This window comes from Canis lupus, chromosome 6 (assembly GCF_003254725.2).
Source record: "Canis lupus dingo isolate Sandy chromosome 6, ASM325472v2, whole genome shotgun sequence".
In the NCBI taxonomy this organism is placed as follows: domain Eukaryota; kingdom Metazoa; phylum Chordata; class Mammalia; order Carnivora; family Canidae; genus Canis; species Canis lupus.
Genome location: NC_064248.1, coordinates 5913938 through 5927501, shown reverse-complemented (window position 1 = coordinate 5927501; position 13564 = coordinate 5913938). Strand labels below are relative to the sequence as shown.

At 48.1% G+C, this 13564-nt stretch overlaps 1 protein-coding gene across 6 annotated transcripts in view; it reads right to left on the bottom strand.

The window, feature by feature from the left end:
- Window positions 1–13564, bottom strand: part of RFC2 (replication factor C subunit 2) — a 38836-nt gene continuing 25272 nt past the window's right edge. For 2 of the 6 annotated variants that reach the window (XM_025425777.3, XM_025425778.3), the window contains 7 exons: window positions 12031–12132; window positions 9864–9964; window positions 6769–6926; window positions 6524–6589; window positions 4078–4158; window positions 2174–2287; window positions 1–364 (listed from right to left, as the gene is read on the bottom strand). In XM_025425777.3, coding sequence (XP_025281562.1) covers window positions 254–364; window positions 2174–2287; window positions 4078–4158; window positions 6524–6589; window positions 6769–6926; window positions 9864–9964; window positions 12031–12132 — 733 coding nt within the window. In that variant the 3' untranslated portion in view covers window positions 1–253. The remainder of the gene's footprint in view (window positions 365–2173; window positions 2288–4077; window positions 4159–6523; window positions 6590–6768; window positions 6927–9863; window positions 9965–12030; window positions 12133–13564) is intronic. The other 4 variants (XM_025425781.3, XM_035718258.2, XM_025425779.3 and 1 more) reach the window with 2 other exon arrangements.

Sequence of the window (13564 nt, the reverse complement as noted above, 5' to 3'; positions counted from 1 at the left end):
AACTGTCCAGCTCTTTTATTAGCTAAGATGCCACACATGCCCAGATTGGGTGCCAAGCCCTGGAGGTTCTCTAGGGCCTCTCCACCCTGTCATCACACCCGTGAGTCTGAGATTGACTGCAGGCACTCATGGAAGCAGTGTGATGGCCACGATCGTGTAAAAGGAAGGTGCCAAATCAGAAGGCGCGGACTCCTATCTCTCCCGGATGAGGACTCTCAGGACTCTCATCACTCCGATCAACCAGTTCTCCGCCCTAACTGGCCACCGGGGCCATTGTCTTCTGACACAGCCTGGCCAGGAGCCCTGCCATCTGCAGGAGGGAGTTCACACCTTCTGCTATTTTCATATGAGTGTATCCAATTTCCTGAAAAACAAAAGCAAATGTAAATCTGGTTAATAAAAGAGGGAGGGCTTGATGTTTTTTTTTCACTTGAACTAATAGTTTACTTAAAATTGATGCAATGAATCAAACTTCAGCTGGAACATGAACTTGAAGTTGTCATAAGTTATGCTTAAAGTTCACTTTATTTTTTTCTAAAAGGATGTTGATATTTCCCTCTAAGGTATTGTTTAGAAAATACCAAAAGAAAGAAAAAGAAAAAAAAAAAAAGCCAGGCTTGGAGAAAATATTAAAATACTTATAAAACACATATCTGGGCAGCCCTGGTGGCACAGCGGTTTAGCGCTGCCTGCAGCCCAGGGTGTGATCCTGGAGTCCCGGGATCGAGTCCCACATCGGGCTCTCTGCATGGAGCCTGCTTCTCCTTCTGCCTGTGTCTCTGCCTCTCTCTCTCTCTCTCTCTCTCTCTCTCTCTCTCTCTCTGTGTCTCTCATGAATAAATAAATAAAATATTAAAAAAAAAATAAAACACATATCTGATAAAGGACTTGAAGGCAGAGTACATAAATAAGTCTCAGACCTCAATACCAAGAAAATGACCCAATCAAGAAATCGGTAGATTTGAACAGATGCTTTGTTAGAGATTACAGATGGCAGATCAGCACACGCAAATGTGCTCAACGCCATCAGTTAGTGGAAAATGCACGTTAAAGTCATGTTGAGATACTATGACACACCTATTAGAGATTAGAGTGGCTTTAAGAGACTCAACCAGCACCTGGTTGGTTTAGTTTGTTGAGCATCCAACTCTTGGTTTCCGCTTGGGCTCTGGGTCCTGAGATCAAGCCCTGAGTCAGGCTCTGTGCTCATGCAGAGTCTACTTGAGACTCTCTCCCTCTGCCCCGTGGCCCCAGCCCTGCTTTTTCTCTAAAATAAAATCTTAAAAAAAAAAGAATCAACTGAACATTCCAAGGGCTGTATAGGCTGTGGATCATCTGAAGTGCTCACAGGCTGCTGGGAGAAATGAAAAATACTACAACCACTTTAGAAATCAGTTTGGCAGTTTCTTATAAAGTTAAACGTACCCTGACCATCAGAACAAGCAATCCCACCTCCTGGGAAGTTTCCTAAGAAAAATAACTCATGTTCACCTGCACAGTAATTCACAATTGCAAATGTTTACAGTGGCCTTACTGATGGTCACCGGAACCCGCACACCCTGGTGTCCTTCAAGCGGTGAACACACACTGTGGTACACTGCTCAGCAACGAGACCACTGACAGATGCAACATGAACAAACCCGAAGTGCATTAAGCTAAGTGGAAGAAGCCAGACTCAAAAGGCTACCTTCTACTGGATTCCATGGTCATTCCCATATAACATTCTGAAAAATTCCATTCCCCCAAAGAGAAAACAGAGCGGGGGTTCCCAGCTGCTAGGGGAGGAGCTGACTGCCTACAAACGGGCACGTGTATCTGGAGGAGGAATTATAAACAACCGTTCAGACCTAGGCTGTGGCCTTTAAATGATAGAACTCTTTGGTCAACAGAAGGCACCGGAGAGGCTGCATTTTAATCTATGCAAATTATGCCTCAATTAACTGAGGGTAAACAGATTGATCTTGAATGAAGAGAGCCCCTTTAAGAAACCCAAGGCCACTGACTGGTACATCAGGCTTAAAGCAACTCCCAGTCCCAGGACATGAGCTGCCTGCCTCTGCTGTGGTTGGGACGCTCACTGAGCATCGTCCAGAGGCCAGGCCTGTGCACAAACAGAACAGAGCACAGCGTGGCCCACCTTCCCCAGAAGAACCACTGCTGTCCTCTCACTGACCTTGATAAACTCCAGTTTCAAGTACTCTGCCATTTGGAAGGTCTTACACACTCGAAAAATGTTGCCAATGATGTCTTCTGGCGAATAGCCCAGATGCCACAGGTGAGCAAGAATCTAGACAGAGAAGATCCGCTGGGTGACAAAGGGTAAGGGGGGGGGGGGACGCGGAGGGACACACGAGGTTGAAGCCACACCAGTCTTGGGCCTATCCCATGGCAGGGAGAGGACACCATCCTCAGCAACCCAGCCATCTTTTTTTCTTTTTTTTTTTTCTTTCAATATTTTATTATTCATTCATCAGAGACACAGAGAGGCAGAGACATAGAAGGAGAAGCAGGCTTCCTGCGAGGAGACCACTGTGGGACTTGATCCAGGACTCAGGATCAGGACCTGAGCCAAAGGCAGAGGTTCAACCACTGAGCCACCCAGGTGCCCCTCAACCCGGCCAGCTGATGGAGCTGCTGGGGGGCCACGGCCTGCAGACCTCCTGGGGATCACTGGAGTTTCCCAACAGGTAGAGATAGGATTGCAAATGTCTTATTTTTTACTTATTCAATTTTTTTAACAGTGGGCTTGAACTCAGGATCCCGAGATTAAGAGTCACACGCGCTACTGACTGAGGCGGTCAATAGACTGCACCCCAATGTCACAAATGTTTCAGAATTTATTGCTTGGTATTGCTTGGCGCCTGTGGAGGCTCAGTAGGTTAAGCATCTGACTCTTGGTTTCAGGTCAGGTCCTGACCTCAGGGCCATGGGACCAAGCCCTGTGTCAGGCTCCAAGCTCAGCAGAGTCTGCTTGTCCCTCTCCCTCTGCCCCTCCCCCTGCTCACTCATGCCCTCTCTTTCTCTCTCTCTCATAAAAAATAAAATAAAATCTTTAAAATGTATTGCATGGTCTACTATGGCACCCATGTGGCGTCTTAATCCAAGGCTCCTAAAAAGCTGTATTAATCATCTCAGTGAGTATGAGTGAAAAGGGAGACCATGTGTCTGCTGTGCTCTCTGAGCTGCCAGGCACGAGGCACACTCACTGCAGGCCTAGCCTCCACCAAATCTTCACTGGGGCTAGAGCAGAGTCCTCTCAGTCCCCGCCTGATTTGCCCCAGTTCCAACCCCACCCAGCCCACTCAGACTGCAGGGTATCACCTCTGCTCTGGCATCTCGGGGTGGATGCCGGGGGCACGGAAGCTGTGTTCATAAATCTGAAGGCTGCCCTCGGGCCAGGTGCCTGGGTCTCTGCCTTGGGCTCCTTGCCCTACCCTTTGGTAACTCATTACATCTCATCCTGCCCTAAATCTAGTCCACTTCTGGTCTAGTTTGGCGGGAGCAGGGGGGAGGAAAACCTGCTGGGATCAGACCAATGGCCTTAAATCACACCACTGCCACCCCTGTGGACCTGAGGGTAATCTGGACTGTGATGATGGCCCTTGTGATCTGCACATGGTGCCCGGCTCCACGGAGGCTGGAAGCCCTGGGTCCTGCCTCTCCTGGATGACCAGGCACCTCTGTGTCCCAGAAAGCCATTCCCACATTCCTCAGGGGGACGGAGAGTGAAGTCTCCCTCTGCAGGCAGACAGACTATGTCTCAGAAACGTAAGGAGTTGGACTGGTCTTTCCTCAGGTCTTGGGGGAACAGAGCTCCCTTGTGGAGGATATAATTATAGGACAGTGATGTGACTCTGAATTGCAGGTTGAGTGCTTGTCAATAGTGTGATTTAGAGTGAGGAATCCAGCTTCCCAGATTCAGCTTCCCCCCGCCCGGAATGCACCCAACTGCTAGTATCATTCTAAGAATCCAGTGGAGCAACCCTTGTGAGGGAAGCCCCAGCACAGAGACAGGCTCCTGCTGCCCTGCTACCGAAGCAAAGGCTCCTCCCGAGTCAGGGGAGGAGGGACACAAACCTTGTAGGCCTCATCAATGTTGGCATTCACGCAGTGCTGGATCATTTCTTTTACCAGAAGGGGGTGGGGCTCATCACAGACCTGAGCAAATGGGAAAAGAAGGCCAGTGAGGGGCTGCGGGGACCCACCTGAGGAGGAGCCCCGATTCACCCAAGTACCCAACTTCTCAGCGGGCTTTTCTCATCAAATTCTCCAGCAAACAGAACCAGGTTTGGAAACGCCCCAGTCACCACCAACTGAGTCACCAGAGTATGGCATCACCTTCCTCACTCCGGGGGCTGTGTATGTGGGGGAAGTTCTAACACCGTGGTTACAGATTTCCCAAGCACAAGGGGAGTGAACAGGGCCAACAGGAATCCTTTGCCTTATTAAGAGCCATTAGCTACACACCTTATTAGGTCACTTGGAGGATGGTGCGCCCAGAACCACTCAGAATCCACTGAAGACTGGGACCAGCCTCCCACCTGGAATAGAAACTATTCTTCTAGGGACAATGGTCCTCCACCTCAGCATGTCAGGGTGAAGAGGATCCTGGGGGTGTGCAGGTATCCCTGAGCCTGAGGCTGCCCCCCTGCCCCTCCCTCCACTGGCCTGGAGTCCACGCTCCACCCTCTACCTCAGGACCCACATTTAAAACTTCTTCCTCTTGGGACCCCTGGGTGGCTCAGTGGTTGGGCGTCTGCCTTCAACTCAGGGCATGAACCGGGATTGAGTCCCACATTGGACTTCCTGCGTGGAACTTGCTTCTCCCTCTGCCTGTGTCTTTGCCTCTCTCTGGGTCTCTCATGAATAAATAAATACAATAAAAAAAATAAATAAAACGTCTTCCTCTTCTTTTTGTTTAAAGTAGTCTCCATGCTGAGCTTGAACTCACAACCCTGAGATCAAGACCTAAAATCAAGAGTCAGTATTCTACTGACTGAACCACTCAGGAACCCCCTCTCATTTACTTTTATTTAAAGATTTTATTTATTTATTCATGAGAGACCAGAGAGAGAGAGAGAGAGAGAGAGAGAGGCGGAGACACAGGCAGAGGGAGAAGCAGGTTCCATGCAGGGAGCCCGATGTGGGACTCAATCCCGGGTCTCCAGGACCACGACCCGGGCCAAAGGCGGTGCTAAACCACTGAGCCACTCGGGCTGCCCTCATTTACTTTTAAAGGAAACCCTTTTGCTCTCTCCCACAGCCCCATGAGCCCTGGAACTTCTCTTCCTAGCTCAGTGAACTTCCCTCAGAAATCTTGCTTTCCAGAGACACCTGGGTGGCTCAGTGGTTGGGCGTCTGTCTTCAGCCTAGGGCGTGATCCCGGGGTCCTGGAATCAAGTCCCACATCAGGCTCCCTGCATGGAGCCTGCTTCTCCCTCTGCCTGTATCTCTGCCTCTCTCTCTCTCATGAATAAATAAATAAAAATCTATATTAAAAAAAATTCTGTTTTTCATAGCCCTAGAAGGTCTGCTCCAGGATGGCTCAGAACCTGAACTGTCTAGAGACTAAGCAAGTTCCCTGAGTGTCCTTGAAAACACATTCACCACCCGGGGCTAAATGGGCTTTCAACACCTCTGTCTCTCTCTCTCTCTCTCTCTCTCTCTCTCTCTCTCTCTTTTAAGATTTTATTTATTTATTCATGAAAGACACAGAGAGAGAGAGAGGCAGAGACACACGCAGAGAGAGAAGCAGGCTCCATGCAGGGAACCTGACACAGGACTCGATCCCGGGACTCCAGGATTACGCCCTGGGCCGAAGTCAGGCACCAAACCGCTGAGCCACCCAGGGATCCCCACAACACCGCTCTCATTACCCACAAACTGGCTAAGAAACAGATAGGGTCTGAATGTGTGGACAGCCCTACCCAGTTTTTACTCTCAAAGAAGGGGGAAACTGGGACATCTGGGTGGCTCAGCAGTTTGGCACCTGCCTTTGGCCCAGGGCGTGATCCTAGAGACCCGGGATCGAGTCCCATGTCAAGCTCCCTATGTGGAAGCTGGTTCTCCCTGTGCCTATGTCTCTGCCTCTCTCTCTCTCTTTGTGCCTCTCATGAATAAATAAATAAAATCTTTAATAAAAAAAAAAAGGGGACTAACTGATCTCCAAAATAGCCAAGTTGTTAGGATGGGGCAGCCAGTTGTCCACAGTATTCCCTGGAGAATAACCCTTGGCCAATGTGGGGAAAGTGGGAATCTCTGTCCCTCGGGCAACAGGAGCCTTGCACCCTCTCCAGCAGCAGGACAATCTCGGGGTGGGGGGTGGGACAGCGGGGTGTTGTGTCCTTGGCCACCAGATCAGAGAACATCGGGGTGGGGGGCCACTCCCGAGACCCTCCTGACTGCACAGGGCACACAAGGGTCCCAGCACAGCTGCAGGTCTGTCCAGGGGTTCCCAGTGCTGCCCACCGACCATCACTAACCCTGCTTTGCAGAACCACCTGGGGCCCATGGGCTCCTGTACCTTGAACACGTTCTCGCTGTTAATAAAGCCGAATCCTGAGAAAGTCGACTGCACGTTGTTGAGTGCCTGTGGACGAGCAAGCGTGCTTTGGGGGCGATGTTCAGTCCTGGCCTCCCCTCACCCCTGGAATCCGAGTAGAGCCTCCTCCTCCCAAGTCCCCAGTGAGCAGGGTCTCTGGTCTCTGCACCAGGACCATGCCCCACTTCCCCCCAGAACTGGGTGCCTGTGGCCTAGGGGGTATGCACCTGCCGCATGTCTCCCTGCGCCGTGAAGATGACAGCCTCCAGGCCATCATCGGTGTAGGGCACCTTTTCCTGCTCCAGGACAGTCAGCAGCCGGGCGAGAACCTGGGCGTCACTCAATTTCGTGTAGCGGAGGACTGCGCAGCGGGACTGAATGGGCTCTGATGGAGACACAAGGGTGGGGGTCCCCACAGAGGCCAGCACATCCCCAAGAGCCCTCCAGGACATGCTGGCCCCACGCTCCCTCCCCAGTGGGTGCTCAAGGCTGGTTTCAAAGCAGAAACAAGAGGCCCCGCCCAGCACTGCCCCAGATGGCCTTGGCTAGACACAGCTTCCAGAAGGGGAAGAGACCCTCCAGGATAGAGACACATGCCACAGCCCACAGCTGAGTCAAGGCTAGGCTTCTGCTCATTGTGTATGCTGGGTGTCAATACCCAGCGGGACCAGGATGAGCATGGGACATGTGGGTGGTTTCTGTAAGGCTACAGTCAAGGGAAGAGAACCACTAGAGAGGCAGATGCAGAATTCTGGAAGCTGCCCCTGTCCCTCACTTTAGACTATGACAACAGCTTCTCCAGGATCTCTCAGGCCCCATGTGGTCTCTCTGTGTTCCATCCTTTGTGCTCACACAGGCTTTCAAGGAATGCACTCCTGTAAGTTTATGTGCATTAAAGAAACCTGAGAGTCCTGAGAGTTAGCCTATTTCAATTTACCTGAAATCAGGAAGCTCTACTGAGGAACCATAATTACATATTTGGCTTATCAGCTCAGATAAGAGGAAGAGTGATAGGTTTGTATTTAAAAGCAATTAATATTCCAGCTAAAGTAGAAGCATCCTTTAGCGCATTTTTCTCTCGTGAGGAGCGTCAAAAGCTGAGTTCACAGAATTTACTATTTTTTAAGTAGTCCCTATACCCAAGGTGGGGTCTGAACTCACCACTCCAAGATCAAGAGCCACATGCTCTTCTGACTGACCCAGTCAGGCGCCCCAGAATTCACAGAATTTAAATGCATGTCAGAATAAAGCAGCATGGCCTTCCTCAGAACAAGAGTGTCTCTCTCTTCACTGAGTCCAGGACTGATGTTTGAGTTAAAAAATCAACTCTGGGAGCACCTGGGTGGCTCAGTCAGTTGGGTATCTGCCTTCAGCTCAGGTCATGATCCTGGGGTCCTGGGATCAAGCCCTGCATCCAGCTCCCTGCTCAGTGGGGGTCTACTTCTCCCTTTCCCTCTGCCTCCCTCCCCTCCCGGCTCATGCTGTCTCACTCTCATTAATTAATTAATTAATTAAATCTAAAAAAAAGAAAGAAAGAAAGAAAAATCAACTCTGCAGCAGGGCACTTGGCTGGCTCGGTCATGAGAACATGTGACTCTTGATCTCAAGGCTGTGAGTTTGAGCCATGCTGGGTGTAGAGATTACTCAGAAATAAATTTCTCCAGTGATTTCATTCATATATCTATTGTATCTGTTTAGAAATTTTAAAAAAAGGGGGATCCCTGGGTGGCGCAGAGGTTTGGCGCCTGCCTTTGGCCCAGGGCGCAATCCTGGAGACCCAGGATCGAGTCCCACGTCGGGCTCCCGGTGCATGGAGCCTGCTTCTCCCTCTGCCTGTGTCTCTGCCTCTCTCTCTCTCTCTGTGCCTATCATAAATAAAATAATAAAATAAAATAAAATAAATAAAATAAAATAAAATAAAATAATAAAATAAAATAATAAAATAAAATAATAAAATAGATAAAATAAAATAAAAAGAAATTAAAAAAAAAAAAAAAAAAAAACGGGACATCTGGGTGGCTCAGTGATTTAGCACTTGCCTTCAGCCCAGGGTGTGATCCTGGAGTCCTGGGATCAAGTCCCACATCAGCTCCCTGCATGGAACCTGCCTCTCTCTCTGCCTGTGTTTCTGCCAATCTCTCTATCTCTTATGAATAAATAAATAAAACTTAAAAAAATTAATTAAAAAAAAAGTCAGGATGCTGTTTGTATCAGCAAAATTGACAAGGGAGGGCCAGGGCTTTCTCTGCCCGCAGCAGTAGGCAGTGTCAAATCAGTAACCAAACTTGTGGATGCACAGCCCTATGTGAAATGCATTTGGGGAGGTCTCTAAATATGATGCTACTCCTGGCCTCAGAGTTGTTACCACCCTGGTGGTATCCTGAGGGTCGAGCATGTTCTCCTTCAACGCTGTATGTTCCCTACTAGCACCATACAGAACAGACTAAATGTTTGCTCAATGATGACTGAACAGGTTAATGAAGAGATGATGAGCATCTGACGCAGGTAGAAGGACACCTGCGTGAAGGAATCCTGGGGACATGGCAAGCCTGCTGAGGCTGGGAACCAGGACCGTGCAGTGTCGCATGGCTAGCCACAGGCTTAACTGCAGCTGTGCGGTGGCCTGGGTGAAGGGTAAGTCCGGGGGCTGAGCTTTAGCAGGGCGGGGTGATGTGAGAGAGCGGTGAGAAATGGTGAGGGAAATAAAGCAGACTGGGTTCTCAGTGCGTATCACAAAGGGAAGAAAGTGCAACCAGCAAGAAGCTGAGACAGGAGGGGGACAAATGGGTGAGGAAGCAGAGAGACTTCCAGGAAGGGAGGGACAGGCGCCAGGTCAGAGCAGATTGATGGGGAAGCCTTCACTGGTGAGGCAGTCCCTGGTGATGACAACACACCATGTGCTGATGGGAGTGTGTGCTAAGTGCTCAGAACACACCGGAAGTGCAAGAGCACGTCTGGAGCAAGTGACCGTGACAGGATATCGAAATGTCATGTGTGCCTGTGATGGTGCAAGAGTCAGACAGACCTGGGGTTCCAGGCCCAGCCCTTCCACTTGCTGTGTGACTATGGGCAAACTACTCAACCTCTCTGGGCTCCAGTTTTCTCATCTTGAACGTGGAGCCAGTAACACCTTCATGTAGAATAATATAAGATTAAATGAAAGAGTTGATTCTGTAGTGTTCAGCCCATGGGAGGCAATCAAAAAGCCCCTACTCAAAAAAAAAAAAAAAAAAGAAAAAAGAAAAGCCCCTACTCTTCTGTTGCCAAAGGGCCCATGTGAGCACCATGAGGGGATCCCGAGCCACCCAGGGGTGACCCTTACCTATGATTTTATCCGAAGCATTACAAGCAAGAGCAAAGCGAGTCGTTTTGGAGTAGATTTCCATGGTTCTCCTCAAGGCTTGCTGGGCTCCATCAGTCATGCTGAGAAGAAAACAACAGGGGGGCATTTTGCATCTGGGGCACAGGGTACACTGGAAACAAATCCCTCCCTAGAGAGCCTGGGCACCCTGAAGTCCAGACTGAGCATGCTTAGCTGCTCTCCAGGACCCCAGGTGGGTCTTCCACAGGCAGGCTGCATGCAGGTGGAACAGAGGGCAGAGGCCCTGCAGTCAGGCTGCCCCAGTTCGTCTCACAGAAACTCAACTTGTGAGATCTCAGGAAACTATCTGAGCTTGGAGGTGGGGAGGGTGGGCAGGGTGTAGATGGCAAAATGGGTAAAGGGGAGTGGGAAATAGAGGCTTCCAGCTTTGGAATCAATAAGTCACAGGTATGAGAGGTACAGCATTAGGGATGCCTGGGTGGCTCAGTCAGTTAAGCGTCTGACTTGCTTTCAGCTCACATCATGATCTCCAAGCGTCAGGCTCAGCACAGAGTCTGCTTGAGATTCTCCCTCTCCCTCTGCCTCTCCCCCAACTTGTGCATGTGCATTCTCTCTCTCTAAAACAAATAAGTAAAAATCTAAGAAAAAAAGAAACACTCCATAAATGTTAGCTGCAACATCACTATTATGTTCCAGTAAAACACAGTGGGCATACAGATGCCCATAGTGGTTAGTGGGCATCCACACTATAAAATATAATGTAGCAATTAAAGACTATGTTTGCAACAAGACTATAGTAACATGGAATGCTTTTTTACATTAAAAGAAAAAATAAGGATACAAAAATTATGTTATGATCTCAAGTATATGAAAATGCAAAGTGTAGAAAACAAGGAGACTAAACCAAGATATGAACAAAATTTTGTGTTTTCTTTTTTTAAGATATCTATTTTTCATTTGTTCATTCATTCATTCGTTCATTCATTCATTCATTCATGAGACACACACACAGAGTGAGAGGCAGAGACACACAGGCAGAGGGAGAAGCAGGCTCCTCGCAGGGAGCTGATGTGGGACTCAATCCCAGGACCTCAGGATCATGCCCTGGGCCGAAGGCGGATGCTCAACCACTCAGCCACCCAGGTGTCCCAAGCCACCCAGGCATCCCTGTATTTTCTTCATTTAACATCATCTCAAACTTCTCATTTATACCAGTGATGGTTGTACAACATTGTGGATGTACTAAATACCACCAAACTGAACACTTTGTTATTTAGAGAGAGCTAGCACGACTCGGGGCAGGGGCAGAGGAAGAGTCTTAAGCAGGCTCACTCCCAGTGTGAAGCTTGGAGCCTGATGGGGGGCTCGATCTCACAACCCTGAGATCATTTCCTGAGCAGAAATCAAGAGTCGGATGCTTAACCAGTTCTGTGCCACCCGGGTGCCCCTGAACTATACACTTTAAAATGGTTAAAATGGGGGTTGAGGAGTGCGCCTGGGTGGCACAGTCAGTTAAGCGTCAGCCTTTGGCTCAGGTAATCAGGATCCTGGGATCAAGCCCCATGTCCAGGTCCCTGCTCAGTAGAGAGTCTGCTCTTCCTCTGCCCCTCCCCACACTTTGTCTCTCTCTCAAAAAAATAAAATCTTTTTTAAAAAATGGGTTAAGGGCAGCCGTGGTGGCTCAGCGGTTTGGTGCCGCCTTCAGCCCAGGGTGTAATCCTGGAGACCCAGGATGGAGTCCCACATCGGGCTCCTTGCATGGAGCCTGCTTCTGCCTCTGCCTGTGTCTCTGCCTCTGCCTCTCTCTCTCTCTCTCTGGTCTCTCATGAATAAATAAATAAAATCTTAAAAAAAAAATGGGTTAAGATGGTAAATTTCATGTCATGCGTATTTTGCCAGAGTAAAAAATATATATAATTGAAATTATTCACGCGATACTGGAATAGACACAGTAACCAACATTGTCAGTCATCTTAGACAAATGCTTGTAAATTACTAGGTAAAGATAAGGTTTAAGGCTCAGGTGCTGTTAAATTGCTTTTTTGAAGATGTGATAAGCCAGTCTGCCACCAAAGTGCAAAGGTGAGAGAGCTTTTCCCTCCTGCTTTAATAAAGCCTGATAAGAGACAGAAATAAAGGTCAGTATGTACTTGGCAAAGCACTCTACCTGTCTGCCTCATCCAGGATGATGATCTTGTGCCGCCCTTTGGGAAGGGTGACTTTCTGCTGGGCAAACATCTTGATTTTGTTCCTCACAACATCGATGCCCCTGAAACAAGGCATAATTGTATGGTCACCTTCTGAGACAGATCCAGGTACCTTCAGGGGGTCTTCTCACCCGCAGGACACCACCATAGACACAGTTTTAGTGTTTAAGTTTTCTGGGCAACTCTCACTATTTATAAGGATTAACGTTTCAGGGATCCCTGGGTGGCTCAGCGGTTTAGTGCCTGCCTTTGGCCCAGGGTATGAACCTGGAGACCCAGGATCGAGTCCCACATCAGGCTCCCTGCGTGGAGCCTGATTCTCCTTCTGCCTGTGTCTCTGCCTCTCTCTCTCTCTGTGTGTGTCTCTCATGAATAAATAAATAAAATCTCTAAAAAAAAATAAGGATTAACATTTCATTACTTTTATTCCTTCTTGGAGGTCTTCCAAAACACAAAGATAAAATTTACTTATTCCTTCTGATAGCATGAAAGTTCACCAGATCCCTTTCTGAGATACATCGCAGGGTCTCAGTGACCTTATTCTTCCTGTATCTTGAAACAAAATAGCAATGTCATCATCCTAATGACTATTTCCTTGTTTCTTATCAATTCCTTATCAATTATTCACAACTATGCTAAAAAAATAAGATGAAAGTCGTAAGAATACACAACATTGCCACACTTGCCTAGGATGGTGTGGTAGAGGGAAAACTGTCCCTACTGCCCCATCCTCCAATGTTTTGTGTCACTAGGGGTCTGCATTCTCTTTCTAGAAGACATAAAAGAAGTTCAAATACGCCATCTTTGTTATTTTTTAAAGCATTCACTAACCGCAGCTGAAAACTCAAAACTTTTTCATTTTCCACCCACAAAAGATGGAAACAAATGACAGAGAATATTCCACATTATTGGACACATCAAAAAATAACCACAGAGAGACAAAGAGCAGCACTCTGGACACTAACAAGGACAGTGAAACTGACCACAGTCAGCCTCAGACTATGTGCTTCTCCAATGCCAAAATCACGGGTGAATTTTTTCAAACTTTAGCATCAAGAAGTGAATAAGACAGATCTAAGGACAAAGAATAAATATGTTTTCATCCAGTTAGTCACTCAAGAAGAAGGACTTCATTCCCCAATATATCTTCTGACATGAACGTGGACCATCCTGTTTTGCTAATACATGTGACTATTCTCTCATCTTTTAAGATGCTTGCTTGTCCACCAACATTTACAGGGTAGCTGGCAGTGATCAAAAGCTAAAGGCAGGTATGTATACAAATGGGATTGGAAGTAAAGAGATGGAAAAACAAAATTATTGTATTGATCATTATAATGGGTGTTCATCAAATTAAGTTGGAACTATTTTACCATTATGGGCCATTCTCTCAAAATTATGAGCCACTGGTTCTTAGAAGTAGTGAGTTTGGGGGCACTTCGGTGGCTCAGTCAGTTAAGAACTCTGACTCTTGGGACATCTGGGTAGCCCAGT